Source organism: Lichenostomus cassidix, chromosome 11 (genome assembly GCF_008360975.1).
Source record: "Lichenostomus cassidix isolate B80296 chromosome 11, HeHo_3.0, whole genome shotgun sequence".
NCBI lineage: Eukaryota > Metazoa > Chordata > Aves > Passeriformes > Meliphagidae > Lichenostomus > Lichenostomus cassidix.
Genome location: NC_139492.1, coordinates 14,723,349 through 14,748,268, shown reverse-complemented (window position 1 = coordinate 14,748,268; position 24,920 = coordinate 14,723,349). Strand labels below are relative to the sequence as shown.

General features: G+C 40.3%; 1 protein-coding gene across 6 annotated transcripts in view; it reads right to left on the bottom strand.

Moving 5' to 3' along the window:
- The window catches only part of ZNF536 (zinc finger protein 536), a 338,513-nt gene that overhangs the window by 98,459 nt on the left and 215,134 nt on the right, over window positions 1-24,920 (bottom strand). For 5 of the 6 annotated variants that reach the window (XM_085071957.1, XM_085071959.1, XM_085071956.1 and 2 more), the window contains one exon: window positions 15,925-17,505. In XM_085071957.1, the coding sequence (XP_084928083.1) occupies window positions 15,925-17,505 (1,581 nt within the window). Of the gene's footprint in view, window positions 1-9,268; window positions 11,742-15,924; window positions 17,506-24,920 lie in introns of those variants that run through there. The other variant, XM_085071961.1, reaches the window with a different exon arrangement.

Genomic DNA, 24,920 nt, shown 5'->3' with positions numbered 1-24,920 from the left:
AGCCTGTTGGTATGCTTTGAAAGGGAAGAGGGGGGAAGCAATCTAAAATACACATTCTGCTAAATAAAGATGCAAAGTGGATCTCTAATTGCTGTGTGGGTCAGTTCCTGGTGACTGCCTATTCCACTGGCAGTGATGTCTGACTATCCCAGGCTGCAACATATGTTTCTTTAAGAAAATACATAACATTTGCAGTAAAATATGGAGGATATGCCATAGTGTTTTTTATTATTAAGCTAAATAGCCATGTAAAATGAGTATAGCATATTGGCACTGATTCCTGCTGTACTGAGGCTCCTTTGTGAAATTAATTAATTAGTTTCCCCCCCAACCAAAACTTTGCTTGAATAAATCTGTGGTTAGCACAAATATGAAGAATTCTGCTTTCCTTGGCTAAATTTTTTTTCTCTCTTCCCCCCTTTTCAAAGGAAACTTCCCCCATCTATAGGGATAGCAGTGTTCGTCTTGGATAAAGATGTCTGACTGAAAAGTAACATTAGCAAAAATTTATTTTGTGTAGCAAAACAGCTGCCCATATTTTCTCTGAAAGTAACTGTCCATCACAGCATAAGGTGAACCAACAGATTCTGCAAACTGTTATAAACTTGTTAATTCTTTCATAAATTAGCCACACAAGAAGTGTTAATTAACTAGTAAAAATGTTTAGGGATTCTATGAGAAAAAAACCCATAAGGATTGGAAAAGTGTATGCTTAGCAATATGTAAAAAAATACAGGTTTTTAACTCAATTTCTGAGACTTTTACAACAAAGTACAGAGAAAGACAGATGAAATTATGTTCTGACTACATCCACTGAATAAGCCCAAAGGGAACCTCTGTATATAGTTATCAGTGGCACTGAAATCTGCTTAGGAAAGCAACAAGTCTTTTGTTCTGTTGACAACAGTTATTACAATTAATTCATTTTGTGATTGGTATTTGCACTGAGTGACAAGGTGTTATTTTACCTCAGTAAAAGTTAAAATGGTAATACCTACATGTGAAATAACACTGAGTTTGCTATCACTCACTCAAGAAAAGAAAAGACTGTTCAGAAATGCCTGCTCAGCCACCACTCCTGAAAGCCTGAAGTGTTAGCATCACATTTCCCCTGCTCTTCTTTCCCCAGATTTGCTGTTCTGTTCTTCTAAAAGTTTATTTGGGTGGGGAAAAAAATGGAAAAGAGAAAAGAAAAAAAAAAGCCTACTTTTTGCAAAGTGACAGAACAAAGCATCAGCGAACAGAGCAAAGGGTCTCCAAAGGCTCAGCCAGCAAACCAAGGAAAGTTTGCAGCTCTAGCAAATGGCAAATAATCCATTAGCTATGGATATTTCAGCACGTCTCTACTTTTATTATAAGTTAGCCTCTCTAAACCATTGACTTAACAGAGAATCATTATAAATCCCCATTTTGAATTTTTTTATTAGCAGTATTTATCACCTTCTCAAAATCAATCCTATATTTTTAAATTAAAACAAATGACTACTTGTACTGCAATCAATATGAGTACATTTCCCTTTTTTAAAAGGAGAAAAAATGGAATACAAAGAAATGTCCTCCTTTGGCTGCATCAATCCAATTTCAATATAATTCAATATTTAATAAATATAATCCTCCATGTCTGTGCAGGGAAACATCATAAAAAATGCAAAAGGTTTCTTGGTCTCCAATAACTTGTGTGAAACAAAGTGTTTCCTTATTCCTTCCGTAAATACTGCAGTCATATGCTACTATGTTTTGCTCTTTCTGTTTATTAGAAAGAGTTTGCTCTGATTATGTATGAGAAAGGTGGTTTACATATTTCATGATTAAAAATCCAAAATGCTACCTACCATCTCCAGAAAAATTATCATCTTTATCTCTTTGTACTTCTTTGCCTTGTCATTTTTGAAAGGGCAAAAAAGAAAAACCTTATATAATACCTAATTTGTGCATCTGTGGTTTCCCTCTGACTTGCATAGGCACCATATGTTTTTAATTATCATAATAGCCTTAAAGAACCTGTTCAGTGGGAAACACATATGATCCTTTTATTAGTGGTTTGCAATTTAAACAGTTTTAACAGAAAAGGTCTGGCTATAAGGGACTGAGAAGCACAAAGGTCTAAAAACCCTGTTATTGACCTCTGAAAGCAGGAGTTCAGATCCCACCCACCGAGGTGGGACATGGCTCTCCCTCCTCTGCCAGAGGCAATCAGTCGCATGTGAAACAGCTCTCCTGGACCTTAAAAGACAAAATCTCCACTCTCAAATGACTCAGTGTTTCAGTCAAGGACTGACACAGTGAAACAGGGTCTACAAACACCATTGTGCACCCAACCCAAGCCCTCTCCTGCCTGGTGAATGCTCACACAGCCATGGTGCTGCAGGAGAAGCCCTGCGAGCACCACAAGCCCAGAATTTCAGCAATTCTCATTAGTCACTGGCCTCTCAAATTCCCAGTTTTGTCCTTTATGCAAATGCAAGACTGGTGAGAACGCCAATATCCCAGTCATTTGGAGGTAGGAATTAAATTTAACAAGTTCAATTCACTCCTGATTCTGGACATCTAAACACATAATCAGACTGATAATGTTATTAATTATCATTCAAGTGACAACCTTTGACACTGGCATGCTCCCACAACCTCCCTACTCCAACAACTCAAACAGAAAATCGTTGGCATGAAAACCCACAGTCTTATGAACAGAAATTGCAAATAAGCAGGCACTGAACATACAACGGGGAGTGAGCAAAATCCCCCTTTTCAGAGAGAAAGCAGAGGCTCACGCAACAGCTCAGTCACTTGACCCAAAATGAAATTCTGCACAACTTCATCCCAAAACAGAGAATTTCCACCCCAAACAAAGGTCTGTGGGGAGAAGAGGGTGGGGAGGGGAGCCTAGCTAAAATTACACTGAGGCTGGAAGTCGTTACGGCTCCATCTCAGGAGATGGATGGTGTCCTCATTAGAACGAAGCTTTATTTAGACGGACAGACAGAATCCTTATTAGAACATTAGGCTGAAAAGTTTAAATGTCAGGAAATACAAAATTAGGATTCTGCAAATAAATGCTGACTTAGAGAAAAAAAACTTAGAGCTCCCTGTACAGATCCCACTTAGGAAAAATGCAGTCACACAGGAATTGCAATCTCCCGTGCCAATCTAACCCTTCAAGGGTATTCTTGGAAAACTCCATTTCACAAAAATCAGAGGAGATCCCTTTTCTTGGACAAAGCAGTTTCCTCTCATGATCTAATGCTGTCAGCTCCATCCCTGGCTGCACAGTGAGCCCAGAGGGCAGGGAGGACTCAGGAGCTGCCATCTCCCACCACCTGTTTCAGGGAAATCCCATCCAGAGGAGAACATGCTGATGTTGGAAACCCATTTCCAGCTGCACAGACCCCAAAAACTGTTAATCAGCCATTCTTTGCCCTTCCCTGTTTCATTCCCCATTCCCAGGCCCTCTGCTTTCTCCAGGGAAACTCAGGTATTTTGCAGTGATGGAAAGACAGCTTAATTATCTGGCATACAAAAGAGATGGTCATAGTTTTCCATTTTACCTGCAAGCTAATGGATCTTGGGATACCAGACGTGGATGCTCCAAATCCCCTCTGGAGCCCTTCTGGTGATTTGTCGTCTCTTGGTTGCCTTTGGTGCACACGGATCTCTGCCGAGGTAATATGTGAGCTATTGCACACTAAAAGCAGATTTTTGAGACAGGAAGCTCAGGCACACACACACACACAGCCACCCCCACCCAGGCACCCTCCACCCCTCATCCTGCACCTGCCTCCAACGCCCAGGGGCCTGAGGAGCATCTTCTCATCTCCCAGGCTTCCGTGGTTGGCAGCAAAGGCACGGCAGGGTTTGCTCCTGAGAGAGCAGGGCTCTGCATGGTGTGGTCCTTGTCCCTCATCCCAGGGGCAGGGGAAGGGCTGTGGGTGCTGCTGTCCCCCATGCTTTGCTGGGACAGACCCAGACAGCTGGGGAGATGGACATGCCAATGGAGCAGCCATCTCCATGGGCCTCACCTGAGCTCCCTACTCCTCTTGTGTGCAGCAATTCATGGCAGAGGGTCACCCACCTGTGCATCTGTCCTGTCCCCTTTGCCAGGCTCTAAGCCTCCACACTGAGCTTTCTACTTGGGACAGAAGGGAAGCTTAAAGAAATAGATTTTCTGCTGGGAAATGTAAAAAAAAAAAAAAAAAAAAAATCTTGCATTTGATCTTCTAAATAAATAGTGACGTTTTTTCTTTAGGAGTTTGGGGCTTTTGTTTCCAGTACAAATCCAATGAAAATTTAGCTTTCCTTTCCCACAGCCTCACCCACAGATCATCAGGATGAAGTTTTGTGGTGGAACAGAAGTGCTCAGTGTTTATTTTGCAGCTTGGGGAGGGTGGCAGGGAGCACCACAGCTGCAGTGGCACAACCAGAGGATGATCACTGAGCAGGACAGCCCGACTGCCATGCACTGAGGTTTGTGTAGCTCCCACACCACCTAAGCAAGTGACTCCCTTAGCCCCCAGCAAAGGAGGGAGCATAGGCATTTCCCACCAAGATGTATTTTCTGGCCTTCGGAGAGACACACAGGATCCATCCTTCCCCCCTTCCTTCTGTGGAATTGAAGTCTGCCACCACCAAGTACACTCAGCTCAGGGACCCCTTGTGCTCTAAGTGCTTCACCTTGTCCTCTTCTTCTCCCACACACTTACAAACACAGTTCTACCTTAAGAGAAATCCCAGCTCTGGGCCTGAGAAAACTCTGCCTTTTTTCTCTTTAAGGATCCTCCTTTCACAGTAAGGATCCTCCAAATTTCCAAAAAGTGGATAACAACAATACCACTGTGATCCCATCTGCACACAGCAATGGCACTGTAATGCATAGAGCATAAACCACCAAATTCCCACAGACAGCATCTGTCTTACTACAAACAATGGACCATTATCTTGTAAATAATTCTGATTAAGCTGCAGCATTTTCCCCAAACAAACAGTAGGGGAGCAGAGGGTGAGGATTTTTCTAGTGGGAGTGCCGGTTTTCTCCTTCCCCAGCACTGACACTCAGTTTTTTATTCAAGTGATTGGCCCCCTCCCCTCCCTGCTCTGTCCCCCATGGCTTGGTTTTCATCTTCTGACCTTATCCTGCTGTCAATCATTTTGGCAACTAAAGAGGGAGCCGTCATGTTAATGGGATTCCCACCTCTATCCTTTGGGAAAGGTTTCTGGTTTGTTTCCTTCTTTTTCACCCCAATGTACAGTTATATAACCATCAGTGAATGCACCCACAAGCCCTCCTGTTATTAACCAGTTCTCACGTCAGGGGATGGAAAACTCAGCTGCACAGCTGGGTGTGTGTCAGTGCTGAGCAGAGTTTGGGGAGGTCTGGTTGTGCTGGTGATGTGTCTGGGTGTGTTTGGCATCTGGGTGAAAGTGGCACAGCAGCAAACTTTGCTGGGCAAGAGCTGTCACCCTCTTCAATCTCACAGATTGAAGAGCAGAGCCCTCAGCTGCCAGCAGCAGGGAGCAGGGCAGGGGCTCTCCAGCCCCCAGGAGCAGCACACTGCTCTCCTCTGCACTCCAGCAGGCTGAGCCAGCAACAGGCTTACCAGCATCATTTGGAAGGATCTCAAAGAAAACCAAGCACACAGACTGGAACTGGGTTAGGTGTGCAAAGGGAAAAGTGAAATGAGACACAATTAGGGTTAAGGACGCCTTTCTCCTCAGGTCCTCAAATTGATCTATGTGGCTGTTGTGAACTGAGGAGAGCCCCAAAGATATCCTGAATTTAATCTTTAACCTGTTCATCTCAATGCACAAACCTTGTCTTATATGTCTCTCTTGATAAATGTCCCATTTCTATATGGCTGAAGTGCTGATGTTCCTTCCCTGCATCCTCCTAATTTCCCTTGTTATTCTCTCAAACACACTTCCTAGCTTGAATTAAAAATAAATAAATAAAGTAATCCAGCAAGGACTAATCTAGGATGGGCACACTGAATACCAGGCAATAAAAATTTTAACTTCCAAGTCGTGAACTGAAGTCACTGACATTCAATTAAAAAACCACACAAGAGTCACCAGCAGCCCGGGATCTGCCAAGCCCCATGGGCACCAGTCACTGGGCACCATGCTGCCCTGGACAGGAGGGACAAACTGGCAAACAGGGTGGCAGGACCTCGCTCCTGACGAGGAGCTGCTCACAGAGGCACAGCAGTGGGCTGGGGAGGGAGCAGCCCTGCAGACACTGCTGAGCCATCACTGCTTGGGCTGCTGGCACACATGGCTGGGGCTGGCGTGATGCAGCAATGGCCAAAACCCTTCAGCTCTGCCCAGCTGGCACCCCAAAGACCCCTGAGGCAAAAATCCATGGATTTGGTGAAAAGACATTTTGGTAAAGCATGCCAAAGCTGCTGCAGAGAGCTGTGAGCACCACTGGGGGCACAGGCAGGGGCTAAGAGAGGTTTTGGTGCCAGCTTTGCCAGCTGATTGGGAAGTCAGGCTCACCCACACTGCTGGGGCACCTCAGCCAGGTACACACCCAACCCAGATTTGCAATGTGTGTTTATTTCCATCAATAAATTTCTATAGCTTACTGTAGTTATGTCAGAGAAGGAAGCATTTGTATGCTGAGGACTTATATAATGTTCTTCATCTTCAAAGTGCTTTACAAACATTAATTAATTCATTTATCCTCACAGCACTCCTACCAGGGAGATAAGTACTATTATTTTCCATTTCATAATGGGGAATCCAAAGCAGAAACTTATTTCTTTCCATGGTCAGTGAGTGAATCACAGGTAGACCTGCAGGAGAAGTGGGGATTGCCAGCTTCTGAATCGGATCTCCCCCTCCCCAAATCTTCTTTAAAAGACTTCTGTTCTGACAGAGTCATGCCACATATCGGGATATGCCTTGGGTTTTTCCTTCAGTAAGAGATAATTAAGGAACAATTCCCTCTCTGATCCCCAGCATGGCATGCTATTTTCTACCCCACTGTTGCTCTGCAGCTGAACAATGGCTGTTCTATGCAGGGAACGGCGCTACAGACGCCCTGGATCAGAGGAGATCAGCTTAAAGGAACTGGCTGGCCTTCGTCTCACTCTGCAACAATGGCAGGCAAGGCAGCTTGGGTGCAGATGCCTGACGTGGGGGTGGCTCCAGGGACACCTGCTTGGAAATGGCACTGCCCCAGGCAGGAGCCTCTCTTAGCTGAAGTCACTCACACCCAGCGTACCTATCTAGAAATTTCACGTGGCAGGAAAATTGCTGTGGTTTCCAGAATTTGGTCTCAATCCTAAGTGTAATCCTTTTAGGTTCGCGTGGGAGGGATGCAGAGTGCTCCTGGTTCACCTCTGTGGTGCTGCTGTAAATAAACCTCTTTCCTGTCTGCTCCTCGCCAGCAAATGTGTGGCTGCTTTAAATGGCAATAACAGTTACTGTGAGCTTGAGAGGCTCGATTTCAAGGCAGCTCAAAAACCAAAACTGTGACCAGGTCTTCTAAGGAAGTTCAGATCCAAGAACTTAAAGCAAAATCGGGGATGACAAACTGGGGGAAAAAGGCCCTAATTTTATCATTTCTGAGAAAGACAAGTTTCACCTGTTACAATCTTTACTAGTGAAGACCTTGGCCACCCTGGTTTTTTTCCCACTTTATGTTCTGACAGTAATAAAATTGCATAAAGCCCCATACTTTCTAGGTAATTTCCAAGCTCAAAAAAGATACATTCACTAGCAAAGTACGCCATGGCACATTGCAGAAGATATGTCCATGTCCTACTGGGGGAAGGCCCGTACCTAGATGTTGCCTCAGAACAATCAGAACAATTGTTTAGTGATAAATGTTTTTTGCATATGACTCATCAACCCTTGAAAACAGGATTTCTTATATAATACAAGTGCTGACACAGCCTTCACTTGAGTGGTGTGACTGCAGCTGTATAATTACAACTTTAGATTTGATGTTATGGACCTTAGGTTATGCCACTCAGACAAATGCTCCATTGTATTACAGAGATATTTTTTCCTTAGTCATATTGCCCACAGGACAATGAGGACTATATTCACAGCTCACTGCATAGAAGTTTAGGCATGGAAGAGCCAGAGGTACTACACAAAATGAGATTATACCCGATGGGGGTTAAATGGATTCATAATTGCCACTTTTTCTTGTCTTTTTTTTTTTTTTCTGTGCTCCTAGTTGATACTTTTTTGGAAGTGCTCTCCAAATAAAAGGAAGAACAATCTCACACTGAGTCTGGATAAATGTTACAGTTGTCTCACAAATGCTGTATTATTTCTAGCCCTTCCAAAATAATATAATTGTCCTACTGCTGAACCACAGATTTTTCTCAGTATGACACAGAACACTAAAATGTCAGGTCCTGACTCATGGTGTTTTGGTGGAATAAATAAAAAGTACCAATATGCTATTCAGAAGGGAGAGCATTAATGAAGACGTGACACCGGGAGCCCCAGTCATGTTTTCCTTCAGTTGCCACGGCACGCTCAGCGGTGCTCCGGACAGCGAGCCACCTGCCATGGACCCCAGCCTGGAAACACTTACCATGGACCTGGGAGCTGCTACTGGGGCTGGCAAGGCTGGCTGCTCCTTCTCCTACTTGCTTTGCCTCAGGAGAATCCTAGGTGGGCGTGGGGAGGGAGGCTATTCCCAGGATGCTCATCACACGTTCTTCCCACGGGAAAGCAGAACGAGTGTTCAGGGCTATCTGCAGGACCTGGGGCTTCAGCAAGGCTGGGCAAGATTACCCAGGGAGGATCACTCCTGGGCTGGATGGTTCTGGTGCTTCTCCCCGGGACAGGCCTTGCACACCCATTACTCACTAGGGCTGCATTTCCAGCTGCAGCATTAGACCCCTGTATTTAGCTCACCCTGGCCAAGCACCCAGGCACTAATATTTACACACTTCATCCACCCACTCTGCTCATTTTCAACCCAGTAGCATCCACAAAAACTTCTACCAGATTTTAATAGTGATAGAGGAGAAACAGGTCCCACATTCCCAAGGTATTTTCCTTGACAGAGGGAACAAGTTTTATGTCCCCCCTTATGTACCTGCCTAACCATACACGGCACCATTCTAATGCCTTAAAAGATGGGATTTTTAATAAATATCATTTACAAGGACAACAAGAAACTTGGCAGAGTTTGCCTCTCAAAGCATCAAACAACTGTGGATTGCATGAGTGGTCTTTGGTCTACCAAAAGGCACAACAGTTTCTCAGAGTGTTTTCTTGAATTAATTAACAAAATGACTCAAAACTGCACTAATGGTTAACAGCTTTTTTTTTATTAGCAACACTGAGATAAGTTATTGAAGCATTTTAGTATTGTTTTACATTCCATTCAGAAGTGACCTAACTTGTAACTCCATATACATTTAAAGATATAGTTTGACACTTATTCAGAAAGCAACAATTATTAAAACTTACATACCTTCATTACCAGGAAACCTTAATATATTTTCTAATTACTTCCAACAATACTCTATTCCAAAGCACATGATAACCCACTAGAAGTTTACACATTTCACTTCAATCACAGGTTTTAAATTGTGGATGTCAGAGTGCTGTTCATTGAATTTTACTGTCTTTCTTGGTTAATATTGGAAAACCTGGCACAATATATTAAGCTAGAAATATTGCTTAAAGAATATGAAAAAAGATAACTACAGTATTTTTTCCTGCTAAAGCATTACAAAATACAGGACCATTAAAAACTCAAATAGAAATGACAATAAATAACCTTAAAAATGTTAAGAGAATTTTCACTCATACTAAAGTCCATTCCCTAAGCTTGCCAAACACATAAATAACAGAACATATTCAGGACCTCTATTTTTGTACTATTATGATGGTTTGTTATATATTGTGGATGTATTGTGTATACATATATTAATGCTTACACTTAAGGTATATATTTTTTTCTTTGCTGAAACAATTAATAAGCCTCAGGTAATTATTTATCCCTGGCACTACAGGCATCTAGATAGGTGGGAACAAACCTCAGAAATTCCAGATATGCAATACTGTGCACAACAAGATCATCTCTGCATAAAGATATCCTAAATTCCTTAGATTACAAAGATGAATTTGGTTATTTATTCCTGAAAGCCTGTAACATAAAATTATAATTGCTGTCAAATTAATTGTTTAAAATTGGCCTCATAATAGGTATTAATCGTACACTTAGTTTTGACTTACAAGAATGTCTAAATTGCTCATGTTTATGAGTAGTTATAGGAAATACTATACCTCAGACACAAGAATGTATATTCCTGAACCAAAACACAAACCAGAGCATTGTCTCACTTTGGAAAGACCTGGAAACATCTCTATGCCTCTGCCTAATCCTAAATTATAATTTAAATTTGACCTGGATATGACAAAAACAATAAGAATATATTGTCTGGGAGATGAAACTTAGAGCAAAAATCATACAGCTCTAAGCTTACATCATTATTTTGTCTCTGCAAAGAAAAGAAAAGCCTTTCTGTGCTGGGGATTTGCCTTGGTGCGGCTGGCCACTGATGTCTGAAATCAAGGCACATACCAAGGCCTCCTTTAGCAAACACAATCCCCCTTTCAGATGTGGTGCTAGGAGGGACTGAATGCCTCCAGTCTCTCTGGGAAGAGGAGGTACTCAGCACTTAGCTGTATCAGATATTTTAGGGGTTAATTTCCAGAAACATAAATGGAATGGGAATGTCACACCACTTTATGAAAAACGGTAAGAACTAAAAGTTTTCTACAGTAAACAAAATGGTGATACCAAACTTATCACCTGACCGATTTCTGATACAACAACATACAATCAAATTAAATTACATGAATATAGCAATGAAATTTAAAGTCAAACAAACATAGGACCTGATTCTGCAATCCTTAGTCATGTAAGTAGTGCTACTCATTGAGAATGGGGGATGCAAGACTGGGCCCTTAGCTTCTGCTTAGGAAGTCAATGTTGATTCAGACAGTATCTCTTCTAGCCAAAAATATGCAGCAAAAGGAAAGTAACATAAACAAGGCTAAATGTCAACAGTGTTTGCAGACTTACAGACACCATCCATTTGTTTGTACTGAAATGACTAGCGAACCATTTGGCAAATACAATGCTATTCACAGACCGGCCCTTTTATCCAGCAACACAAACTTCACTGGATCACTGGCATTCCCAGTTAATTAAAAAAGGAAGCAAGCCATATGAGTTTGGTTTGATATTGCCATGCAAATGGCACTGTGACATCCAGAAGTGTGTCTGAAACCCAGGTGGGGGCCGAGGTGCTGATCTCCCGTTCAGCAGAGCAGTCTGTGCTCTAAAACCTGGCCTTGGACCTCCTAACTGAAACCAAGAAACCTCTTCAAAAGCATGATAATGGGGTAAAGAAAAGCCTGCTGTAAAACTTCCATATAATTTCATTCTGCCTTGAAGGAAAAGAATATTCTGGTTACTCCTCCAACTGCAGATCAGGACAAAGTGTTCCTTAAGTGTGTTACATGATACTTGAAATGGGCAGTAGTACAATTTGCTGCAGTAGGATGACCTTCCATTGCCTCGGAGCTGTCCTAGAGCTTGGATATACCAGGCCTTTCACTTCTCAATATGGGGTTTGCAATTTAAAAGCTCTGCAATAAGGATTCAGGTGAAGCCCATCACAAATAATTAAAAATCTTTTTCTGTGTTTCACATGGTGGTGGTAGTTCTGACGGGGTTAGCATTGTGATCTTTTTGGTTTTGACACCTGTGGCAATAAGCAATTTACAATAACTAAATTCACTATTTAAACATTGGGGTAGAGCACTATAATTATGTGACAATAAAGCTGTAATAATCTGCCAAAATTGATCTTCCCCTTGCCCAGCCCTCTTGTCTGTGCTGCAGTTCCACATTTGGAAGGTATTTCAGAAAGTTACAATGCTGAACATTTTAATAATTCTGTGCAATGCTGAAAGCTTTCTGCTACAAAGGAAACTGGAAGTGCTCAGCTCTTTGCAGGATCAGAACTCCAAAGCTGCTCCCATGCCTCAGAGGGGCCCTGCCCTGTTTTCATACAGTGAAAGAAGTGATAATGGGGTGGAGCCTGTGCAGGAGAAAACAGCACTAATTGCAGAGGAAAGCAAGCATGAATGGAAGCAAATTAGATTTAGAGACAACATGGAACTAATACTTTTGGACATCATTAAGTGTGGATTCAATAGCACTAACCCATTAAGCAGCCAGCTAACACCCAGGACTATCCCTGGCCAGTAGTTCTGTAGCCCATCAGCTCTCCTTTGAAAGCCCAAGTACTTCCAAGTAGAAAATGCAAGTAGGGAAATTTTACCATTTTGGTCACAAAGCAGAGAAATTTAAAGGGGAGGAGAGAGAGAGAGAGAAGGGAAAGGGTCTTGTCATAAAGGGTCTTGTGCACAAATCACAAGTAAATTAATGTGTTGCAACAGAAGGTAGAACATTATTGTGATACAATTACATGTATATGGGAAGACAAGCAGAAAAAGAGAAGAGCATAAATGGAAAGGAAAACAGATCTTTCAAAACTTAAATACAAAGTTGATCCAAAAACTCCAAGCTTAACTTGTCAAACTTGTGAGAGCAGAGTACACAGGTGTTCAAGACAGCTACCAAGCCACGGAGCCATCACCTTTGGTTTCCCCTCCCTGCTGGGCTACTGGCTGCCAAGCAGCAAGGAAAAGCCTGTCATCTCCTGAGGAACTGAGTGCCAGCAAAGATTAACAAGGTCCACTCCTAGGTAGAGTCACCTGAGACTCAAAAACCAAGTACAGTTCAGGAGTAACTAAAATTATCAATGCTCTTTTTTCCTTTCTGCTCATTCTGCTATAGAAGGAGAAATATTACAAAAATTTGTGATTTTTTTTCTCAGCAGCATTTTGACATGAAAATTTCTTTATTATGCAGTAATTATGGTTCTTCCCTAATTGTGTCTTTCATCCCTACAGCCTGAAGCATGATAGGAGCATAAATGAATTATGTGTACATCATCAATCTCTCTCATTCTCCATTATGGGGAAACTGAGGACTGCTTCTGCATGTGCAGTGACTTTTCAAAACAACAGTGTGAGTTGGTAGCATTCTCCCCTAGAAATTAAACTTTTTTTTTGTGCCAAGAGTTTTGCTTAAAAACTGACCTGCTATCTTAGGGTAAAATCTGCCATCTAAAAATGATCCACATGGATCACTGAATACCCCAGCTTGTTTTTAGGCAGCCAGAAATTCAACTCAATTAGCGTGGCCAGCCAAAGATGCAATCTCAGCTTACTGAAGCTGAAATATTTTATTTTAATTTTATTTCCTCTGTATCCTGACTACAGAAAGAGCACTATGCCTTGCTCTCTGAGTGTGCAAGGACTGTTATCAAATGCATCAATGTTTTCTCTTGAGATGTCAACAACACACACATCACTGGCTGCAATAAGAAACGCAAATGCACGGAGTCTCCCCAAATACAAAAGGAACATGAGAATCATGCCCTGAAATCGGATGCTGGAGGTGTGTCTCAAGTTTTCTGATCTCCCAGGCAGTAGGAGAGACAAAGGGAACCATGACTTTTGTCATGGGCTTCATGCAGGAGGGAAGGAAGGAAAGCTAATAAATGAACAGGGTGCTCCTGATTGCTAATCTGCAAGTGAAGAAACATCAGGTGGGATTCCCTGCACTAACATGCACAGATGGAGTGTGATTTCACAGTAGAAAATGTCACTGAGAAAATGAAAACTCCCCCAAAAACACTACTTTCAAGTGGGTGGTGTCCAAGCCAATCAAACAAATAAAAGAGCTACTGACATGGGGCTTGTTCTTACTCATCCACTTTTGCTGTGAGATATTGAGAAAAATGAAATCATGTATTCAAATAGCCAGCCTTAATACTTATATTCTGCAAACACCAATAGAATGTCAGAAATGAATTTTTAAAAGCTATTTTTGGAGGGGGGAGACAGAAGGACTCCCACTGCATTTTCGATTAAAAAGTGGCTTAAAAAGTAGAACAGAGAAGCTTCTGTTGTTTCTTTTTTTCCTTCATACTTCAAGTCAAATCCATTATCACTGGGCAGAGCTTGTGAAAGGGATATGGTCTTTAAAATCATATAAACTCAAGCTATCATAAAATGTCTGTTGAATTGATTGGAAGATGAAACAAAAAACTAATGGAAGTAACATGACCTCATTTCAATAATAATATTAGAGGGCTTTTTCTGTTGTTGTTTTAAAAATCTTATGCTTGTGAAAAAGCATAAAGATATTTTGCACAAAGCAACTAATCTTAGTTTTCCAATTTTTTTACTTCTTTGCTTAGACAGTGATTTCTTTGCTGTATTTTCTTTTACTTCTTTGTTAATTGATTGTACTTCACAAATGGAAAAAAAAAATCCAAGTAGGATTTTACCTGCTGCAAATTAAATCAACTATTAACTCTTTTCAATAATGTAATTGCTGATTTTGAAAAATCTGGAAATCATTCCAACTACCTAAACTGGTTCTTAGTGCACTGAGACACAGAAGTTTACAAATAAGGCCACATGGATACTTGGGCAGATATTGTTTAAAGTAATGACAGAACTGTGAAGTCACAGTGCCCTAAGGATACAAGTGAGATAAACTTTGTGTGTAGAAATCAGACTTTTTTTATCAGAGCAACTGATAGTCATGGAAAAGCAGAGAGGGGCCTGAAGAAGGGGATATGGCTTTGAGCATCTACACTCTGCCAGTAAAGGCAAACAAAGATCCCACTAACCTGAAGTTAACCAGGGGAACCTCTCTTAAGTGCTCACAGATTGAGGGTTTCATTTTAAATTGTCAGGCTTTAAAACTGTTGGTAACATTTTCTTTTTTTTTTTTTTTTAACTTGAATACATTTTGTTGTGCATGTTCAGCTCTGACAATGAGTTTTTTGATTAGTCTGAAGGTTAAGTGAAATGAGCATTACTGAAGTTTTTGTGTCCTTTGCTGACTTTGCTTTTTAAAGTGATACTGTTTTTCAAAGGATTTACACTCTAAAATCTCTTTCAAACAAACACTATGCTGACAAAATAGGAGATAAATAAGTTTGAAAAAAAATCCTTGATCTAACTTGTTCCAAATAGATTTAACTTTAGTTTTTGTAAATATGAGGTGTGTGATATGAGGAAGTAAAACTGCAGTTTTGTAAACCAGAGACTATGAAGGGTAAAAGTTGGGTTGGTTTGTTTGGTGTGTCATTATTTTAATTACCTGGAGGCATATTTTTACTTAGGCAAATCACAATTTATACAACTGCTAGTAGTGAAAATGGTCAAGAGCAAGTACTGCATGTGTGCCATTGAACCAAACCAGAAAACTGTAATTAAAAAAAAAAAAAAAAGGAGGGAAAGAAAATAAAAGAAAGAAAAAATAAAGTCCCAATAAAGTCTATTCAACACAGGTAGACACATTTCATGCACTTGGCCTTTGATTTCATTAATGTTGTGGTAACTGAATACACCCCAATCAAAAGAAAGAAAGGGAAAAAAAAAAAGGAAAAAAAAGAGAAAGCAAGGTTTGCTTGGCAAAGCATCCAGTGTTTTTCTTGGGTTCTTATATCAAAATACTGAAAAGTTTGCAAGTTACCATGTGAATGTTTTAAAACTTTTTCCTCCTTTGAGTATGCTAAAGCAGTAAGTATCCCCTTCCGATGCCACTAGCACAGATAGTCTATATTGCTGCTACTCTAGTTTAAAAAGCAAGTTCTTTCTAAAATCCTGTTTAAGTATGCATGCAGCACTGCTGATTTCAATGGAGTAGACCACATATAGGACTAGAATTTGGCCCACAGGGTTTAACATTTAAAAAAATGTATTACTAACAAACATGACTAAGTATATTTAAAGAGCAGCTTCATGGTTCTGCACAAGTGTTTTCTGAAATGGTCTAAAAGAAGGTCTAAAACTTACCACACAAGTCAGGTCTCTTGATACATCCACTAGTTGCTGTGCTACTTGCAAGTCCATTAAAGGCTGCTAAGCCATCAGAGCTGTAAGCTCTTAGGACTGACAACATGTTCATCTGCTTCTCCAGGACCTGCGGGCCCTGAGCTTGTTCGGGTTTCATCACTCCTTGTGCAGTTTCATGTGAGGAGAGAAGATTCTGACTGTGCCACTGCTTTTCTGAAGCTTGTGGCAGCGGTGATACGAGCCCTTGTGTGGGTTGTGAGGTGACTGCACTTTGTATATTGTCGCCTCCTTCGCTGCTTTCTTTATTTAGGGCGGACAACTGCTTATTCATAATATCTGGTTCTGTGTCAATGTCCTCATCTTCAATGTTTTCTTCCTTGGAAGATTCCATATCCTCAGATGAAGCTATGTCAGAAAGGTCATCAGTAGCACTTTTATTTACAGAGTCAGAGAGCAGAATATTTGGGTCATCTTCGGATTGTGTTTTTATTTCGGATTCATTACTGGTGCAAGAATTTTGTGTTCCCGTGCCAATAACACCAGGATAAACACCGAACTGCTTATAGAAGTCTGTTGTAAAATTACAAAATGTGGATTCCATGTGGCTGGGCCAGGCAGTGCTCTTTTGCTCTCCCAGGGTCTCTTTATTTTGTCCTTGGGTCATTTTCTCAGAAGCCGAGTCCAGCTGGCTCAGCATGTTAGAAACTCCTGCCTCCTTGCTGGACTGCACAGAAGAGGGGAGCAAGCTCACTTTGTTCACCGAGGCTGAAACTTCTCTAGACTGGTCTTTGCTGCTGCCTATGATGTTGTCTTTGCGTTTGGCCTTGCCCAGGTGATTGGCCTGCAGGTGCAGAGCCATTAGCTCCATGGATGAAGTTGTAAAGGAACAAAATAAGCAGCCATGCCAAGCAATATTGTCTTGTACAGTGACAGAGGAACCTGGCAGGGAGGCTGCATCGGGCCTTACCGACAAGTCCAGAGGTTCGTATTGCGACTTTTCTGTTTTCCGCTGTGAGGACTTGCTATTTATCTTCTCCTCGCCACCATCTGAGCCCAGAGCTTTTGCTGAAAGCGGATCGGAGAGAGCTTTATCCTTCATTTCTTTTTCTTTCTTCAAAGAACTTAGGACAAAGCTGTCCATGAAAGCTTGCAAAGACCCTTGAAAGTTCACACCGTTCCCGACCATGTTCTGGTAAGCACGGCCAAGTTCAGAGAAGTGTGTTCCTTTGGAAGATATGTCTGAACCCTTCATGTTTTCTGAAGATCCTTCAGATGACATGCCAGCTGCTTGTCCTTGCTGATCTCCAGAAGACAGCATTCCTGACGTCCACTGCTGCGAGACCATGCCGCTTCGGAAATCGATACCGGGAAGTCCCTTGAAGGCTCCTCTCAGTATGTCTGGTCTAATAAACACAGAACTTTTACTCGATGTCTCATCTTTGTGCTCTTGGCTTGCACTCTGCCCAGAGAGCGGTCCTGCTCCGTTCTGTCGCTCCCGGTGGTGCCGTTCCAAGTGGTATTTGAGGGATGCAGACTGAGTGCCAGCATAGTCACAATGTGGGCACTTGTAAGGCTTCTCACCTACGGGTGTGGAGAAAGGGAGAATGTAAAGAGAGTTAACTGTACTTTGCTCTACGGATGAGTGAAGAAATTAAAAAATCAACATTAGCTGCTTAAAAACAAGAAGATCTTGGTACTAATAATTCATTTTTAAAAAAGAAACGCCTCTAATCGAAGACTAATTCATAAACTGAGTATTTCTCAAATGGGTTTCCAGAATGTGGGGCTATTCAGGAATGACATGGTATCTACACACAATTAGCCATCCTTTTCTTAATCTAACATGTAGAAAACTGTTGTAGAATTAAAAGCTATGATTATGAAAATGAAGCATAACAATTTGAACCACAGTAATCATTAAAAGTACAAGTTTAAAAAAAAGGGAGACAAAGAATGTAACAAATGGATGGTTGCAATATTTTGTGTATACAATTGCTCTAAAATTTGTTTAAATTATACACATGGAAACCATTTTTAAACCTAAAAATTTTATGGCACTGTTACGCAAGACTGAAATGAATGATTTAAGTCTTGCTCTGCAGTAAATCATGGATATAATTAGCAAATGGCATACTGCACAAGTAATTTATCATTATTTGGAGGGCACCATTCCAGAAGGATTCAAAGATCTGCAGACCTACTGCATTGTTTCTAAATAAAGAACTATAAATACAGATTCTATAAAATATTAATATCATTACACTACATTATGATTGCAGCATATAAGAACATATAGTTAAAAACTAGTCAGTAAAAAGAAATCGAGTAATAAAAAGTACAAAATATATTTAGTTTCTGTATTTGAAATTAGCATTATCTACTGTTTTTTTCAGTCCTTTAATTTTGTACTAATGACATTTCTAACGCTCAAGTAGTAAAATGTGTAATTTACCTACCATAAGCATTTTTCTAGGTTTAGCTTGAATAGAGTTTTAAAACATATAAGATGATTTCCATGAATTAAATAAATATTTGAAGCCCACACTAAACTTTTATTGTTCTTCCTATACTTTCAAAGAGGAAGAAGATTTTACACATGTAATAAATATTCACATATAGTCATAAAGACATATCCAAAAAGAATGTACATCCAAGCAAAGGTACATCTAAATTTTTGCAGAGCACTTGTTAGCAATGCAGAATTTCTTTTAAAGGAAGAATTATGGAAATCCCCACAAAAAAGGACAGGAATCTGAAAGACCTGTAAGCTGTCAATACTGGAATTGTTTCTGTGAGGGAGCTGCACAAGAAGAAGAAACTGTGTTTACTAGGTAGCTTTTTTTTTTTCCTAATTGATACAAAAGACAAAGGCAAGCCTCTCCAAATGGTATAACAGAAATATTTGTTTTGAAAACTTTCTCCACAGTCAAAAAGTTGCATAATATTATGTAGTTCACCGAACCAGCAGGAAAGTTATCCATTTTCAAATAACCTCAAAATCTGCTAAAAAACAAAACTGAAAGGCTTTCAAACTTCTGTTACTTAAGCTACAGGCTCAATTGAAGGGCTGGCAAATAGTTGGGAAGCTGCTGTTCTCAGTAATGGCAGGAATTTGCTAATGAGACGACACCCCAGAACACTCCCATGGCATGGAGCACTGCACGAGAGCTCACTGACCATGATCAGGGCTGGCTACATGCTGCAAGCCAGCCAGGCCTGAAGCACCTCTCCAGCAGTGGAAATTCTAAATCCATAATGTAATCCTAAAGCTAAACGGTGAGACATGAGAGCTTTATATCAAACCACATCAATCGACCTTTTTAGAGGAGAAAAGTGCAGAACCTCAAACAAGAGGTTCTCAGCAGAGGGAGAGGTAGTAATTAGCATGGTTCATGCTTTAGGCCTCCGTCCACACAGCTTAACAGAAGAAATCAGATTTAAACGTTTCAATGAAACTTCTGAGTCTTTCCCAATTACCTAATTAAGCTCTGGCACTTCACTGACAAGGAGTAGGGGCTGGGTTTAGAGGGAGCTGTGCAAAAATAAACAGTTCCTACTGAACCACGAACCTGAGACAGATCATACCTGTCTGGGTTTCCCTGGTCCCAGGTCGGCACCTGAGCACACCACCCCATCCCAGGCCTTTGGGACTAGGGACAAGGGGACAGATGACACTGGCTGTGTATTTGTTTGCATTTCTGCAGGGCTGTGTGGGAGTGTGCAAACTCTGACAGCTGTGCTGCCAGTCAGAACGGGGACAGATATTAATGCTGGGTTTGCAGCATCTCCACAAGGCAGGATTTCTTGAGCCGCTTTCAGTTTTCTGATGTTTGTCCCACTAGTTACTGCCAGCAGTCACTAGTGACCTCTCACATGATTTAAATACCTCAAGGGCTGCCTAGGACATAACAAGACTGCTGAAAAACCAGTGCTTCATAGGGTTAAATGTTCTCACTTTTGAATTTTCACTCCTCTTAATTGAAAAGCTCTTCCTCAGCATCCCCTATGCCTTTACGGAAATCTTTAACACAATTATATTGAGCACTTCCTTTTATTCTAATGATAGTTCAGTGTGTGTTTGCAGCACACATCAAGTGGCACCATTAAAAAGTGTGTCCCAGCATTGCAGGCACTACGTCAGCTGCTAGAGAACTATTGCAGGGAGGAGGAGAAGTTTGCCATAGACGCTGTACTGATGTTGCTAAAAACATGCAGAAACTGCTTAAAACAGTATGCATATGTAAAAATGGGTACAAGTAAATTAAAAAACGCCAACTAGAGAAAATACTAGTTCTGTTTTGTACTTCTAAAAGTACCTTCAGTCTAAAGCCCTGGGCACAACATACTCATTCTGAATTGTTAAGCCTTGAAGTCATTCCATTTTCTGCTCTAAGGCCTCTCCACTGAGTGAGCTTCCTTTCAGCAGAGCTGATCTGCACACAGCTCACCACCGATGCCATAAGCATTGGACTGAAAGAAGACACTGACTGAGACAGTGTGATAAAAGTTAAAATCTCTCCCAGCCTTGGTGTGCAGCCTCTGTGGTGCTTCCACCCCTCGCAAGGCCAGAAATGAGATCTAAAGCTGAAGGTCTGAAATTGAACTCAACATGTAGCAACACACTGTGCCACCTTTGCAATACAGGACTGGCCAAATAACATTGTTCAAAGGGAGCTATTCAAAACCTCGCTCTTCTCTTCCAGATCCAAACACTGGCTGTGGTGAGTTTGCTTCAAAGCAGTCTTAAATGCTGCTATTTCAAGGGCAGGGACTGGGAGAAGGGAGTAGGATGGAGTCAATCATCTTTGAATCTTTTTAATTTAGTCTGTCAGTATTTCCTAAATTCAGTAATTGTGCAGTTATTTAGATGCTACTTCATCCATTCAAATTAATAACCAGCTACACCCTGTATACGTCCCTGTGCAAATGACAAAACAGTTACAAGCTGCTGTGGGAAAAATCTCAGTCCAACCTCAAACCAAGGCAGTTTCAATGGAAAACCCAAAGGACCACTAATTTTCAGGATTCTATCAGCAAATGTAGTAGCATATGTCCAAAGAACACTGCAGGGGACAAGGGAGGAAGGCTATGATTCTTGTAGAAAGACAACCTGTTTGTGTCTCACACTTTGAGGAAAGGTTTCAGAGAATTCATCCCAGTGTAATGACTACCCTGCTATTATTGCCAAGAGCAGTGTCTGGATGAGTTATTTAACACTTAATATCAGCTCACATAAATTAATGTTGCCATGTAGGAGTGAGGGAACATGACTTTTTCAAAATAATTTTCTGCATTTCATATCCAAGAGTCATTTTTCATTGTTCACAAAAGCAATGGCCACCCTGATCTTGCTAATTCTCTGACCCTGTTTGGATCCCTGAAAACTTTTTCACAATGGACTAGGATGAGAGAATATTCTGGCATGTACAACTAACAAAAAAAAAAAATCTGATAGGGAGTACATTATCTGGGCAACATAATCACAGTTCTGATCTACCTGCTTCTCTGGTTTACAAGACACAAGACATCTCAGAGGAGCTATTTTATCTCAGGATAAAGCAAAACAATAAAAATTCAATGCTGCTTGTAAAATCTGCACAAAAGCCCAGTAGATAACTGGAAACAGACATGCTGCCCAGTAGAACCAGGTCTACTTGTACAGCACGTTGTATAAACAACCCAGCTGCACAACCTATGCAGGAGATCCCCAGTCCTGCTCAGAACACAATCTGACCCTACTGGTCAGGGGAACCATCTGCTATGGGCTGTGCAAGGAGACCACAGCCAGATTATAACTAGATTTACAGATTTTAAGGCCAGAAGGGACAATTATGATCATCTACTCTTATCTGTTCTGCAACACAAGGCAAAGATCCTCACAGGATAATTCCAGCATCAGAGTGTAAGTACATTCTGAAACAAAACTTACACTTGTTTTAGTTTAAACAAATTATGTTTCAACAATAGCAGTGAATAAGACTCCAGCATGTCCCTAGGTAAACTGTTTGATTAAGTATTCTCACTGCTCAAAATGTGTGCTTTATTTCTAGCTTGAATTTGTCCACTGTCTGCTTCCTACTACTGAACATTGCTACATTTTTCCCTGTTAGATTGAACAGATTTTTTAAAATTGAAAAGTCTTTTTCCTGAGGAAGGTATTTGCAGACAGCAAAGCAGTCCCTTCTTCACCTTCTCTCATCCTTGAGTGGAACATCCTTCCCAATTTTTCAGTGTCCTTTTAAATTATGGGTACCCATTAAAGCTTTGATGAAATTTCAACTTGATAGTAATTTTATACAGTCCAAGACTGTGTTTACATCCATAGATTTAGCAATCAACTAACAGCTCATATTCTGTTGCTTCTCTACCACAGTCCCAGGCCCAGTTCATCACTGCCTCTAGTATTTTTTCCTTTACATATTGCTGATTTAAAATTCATATTGTTGAAAAGAGCCCACTTGACTAAGTGACTAATCAGTGCCTCCCCATGATTTTTAGCATCTTACCATTTTTGTGCCATTGGTAAATTTTATCAACAGTGATTTTTATATAGTCTTCCAAATAATGATGAAATACCAAATAGATGGAGCTGAAAGCACTGCTGTGGAACTGACAGTTTATGTGCCATTTTGTCTCTGTGTCCTAATTTTTGGGGGATTTTTCTGGTTGCTGTTTTGTTGTTGTCGTTGTTGTTCCTGGTTTTTTGGTTTTTTGGGTTTTTTTGTTGGGGGACTGTCAAAGCTACTTTTATGAGAAGAAACTTGACAAAACTTCCTTTCATAAAATAAAACTGAATTAACTATGCTACCAATTTTCAATTAGTTAACAAATTCATTCTATAATTTTACACCAAACTTACGTCAGGGTACTCCATTTATGATTTCAAGATCTTAATAGTCTTTCTTTTCGGAAATAAAAGTATAGCCAGAGTTTTTTTACTACTATGACTGCTCTGGATCTTGCTCTGTGTTCCAAGACTTGGTTTTTGGGTTTTTTTTAAATGAACTTTAAAGATTTGAAGAGCTCTTCAGCCAGGTTTTTAAAGACTTTATCTGTAAGTTACCCAGTCTCATTCATTCTAAAAAATATTAAAATGCAGTGGGCTACAGCATAACAGCCTCATTACTTAATGGGAGCATAACTGTGTCACTGGAAAATGCTTATGAAAACCATCATGCTTCTTTCTGAGAACAGAGCAGAAGAGTATTTAGTCTTCTATACCATGATTGATAATTTCTTATCCATTCTTGTCCCGTATTAGCAAGACACCAATTGTTTGACCTGCCAGATCTGGAGAATTTTACCCATTTTCCATAACCCTCGTAGCCACAGACATATTTTTACTATTGCTTTTGGTTTCCCTTATCAAATTTCTGCACTTCTTAGAGATCTATTTAAATCTAGTTCTGTGAGCTTCTTTACTCATTTTTCATCTTAAACATACAGCTTCTTAAAGATCTGTCCTGCACTCCACACTCCCTTTCCCCCACTGAATGCCCCCCTTTCCTTTTTAAATAAAATTTCATGAGTTATCTGTGGATTCTGCCCTCCTGCTCCTCAGTCCAGTGACAGCTGTACAGCAGGGCAAGAACCCCAACCCCAAACCCCTGGCAGCCCCACTTGCAGTGGGGTGTGACAGTCACGCAGGGACAATGTGAGTTGCAATTCCACCTCACACGTTTCTTAACAAGCTACAGTTTGCTTTCATGCAAAGCAAATGAAATCAAGCATCTTATAATTCCAGAGAATACTGCTTAATGAAAATATTGAAAACATTTGCCAGCATTTTTTATTTTACCATTGAAACAGTTATTGATAACCTATTTTATCCATTGTGCAGTAGATATTTTAGAAATGAATTGCTGTATGGTTTAATTAGTTCATTATTATGCCTATTCTTACACGGTAATTTCTTTTATCATTCTAATCATTCACTTCACACTTTTTAAACCAAATGGAATATCAAAGGTTCTGTAGGATTATTTTTGGATCCTGCATATGTTTCACCACACAATTAATCTGTTTGTCAGAAATACTAGTTAACTTCTTCTCTTTACTACTTTCCTTTACTAGTCATTTTTCTCTATTATATAAGATGAAGCTACCCCTACCCTGTAACAGGACAGAATTTTGATGCTTTTGACTCATTTTATTAAAGATTTTTCAGTTGTGCACTTGCCATCACTATAAAATATTTTAATTTTTATAAAGTTTTTATAATTGAATATTTTCCTTTATTTATATCACATCTGCAGTATTTATTTAGTCTTTTTACATGTCTTTACTTAGTTAAAATGCAGAGAGATAAATACAGTTGTTAGTTTGCAGGGAAGATTCAGTACATTAATATAAACTGTACACAATTCCCCCAAAGCATATATATACGTTGTAAACCTGAAGACTTTTTACACAGCTGCTTATTGCTAAACAGTGCCTTGTCCAGAAGGGGACAATCTGTGTCTCTAATTGCTGTCACTGAAGCTGAGATTCATTATGTGACTTTCCCATTAAAATGTGAGCATTAATTTGTATAATGAAATATCACCCACTGCAGTGTTCATTAGCCATGCCCTACTGTATACTGCACATTGTTAGCTACCTAGAAACTGTAGTTAATTTCACTAATGGATATTTCCCTACTTAGTGTTTGGTAGGAAATTTATACTGTAACATTACCTCTTAAACTTTTAAGGAAATTTAAATTCAATCAATTATTTTCAACAAAAGTTTGGGATGTCATTAAGACAGGAGAAAAGGCATGCTGTACAATGTTAAGGATGGGAAATCTGGAGAAATCTAGAGAAATGAAAAGTCCTTTTAGTTCATCTTAGAAATGTAAGAATAAAGGATGTTCAATACCAAAATTGTCTCCTCTTGGAGCACACATACCCATTTTCCTTAATTATTCATATTGCTCATCCCACTACAAGCGCCTTCAGAGAATGGCAACAGGCAGTCTTTTTTTAGGAAGGAAATGTGAATTGAATTCATTTAAA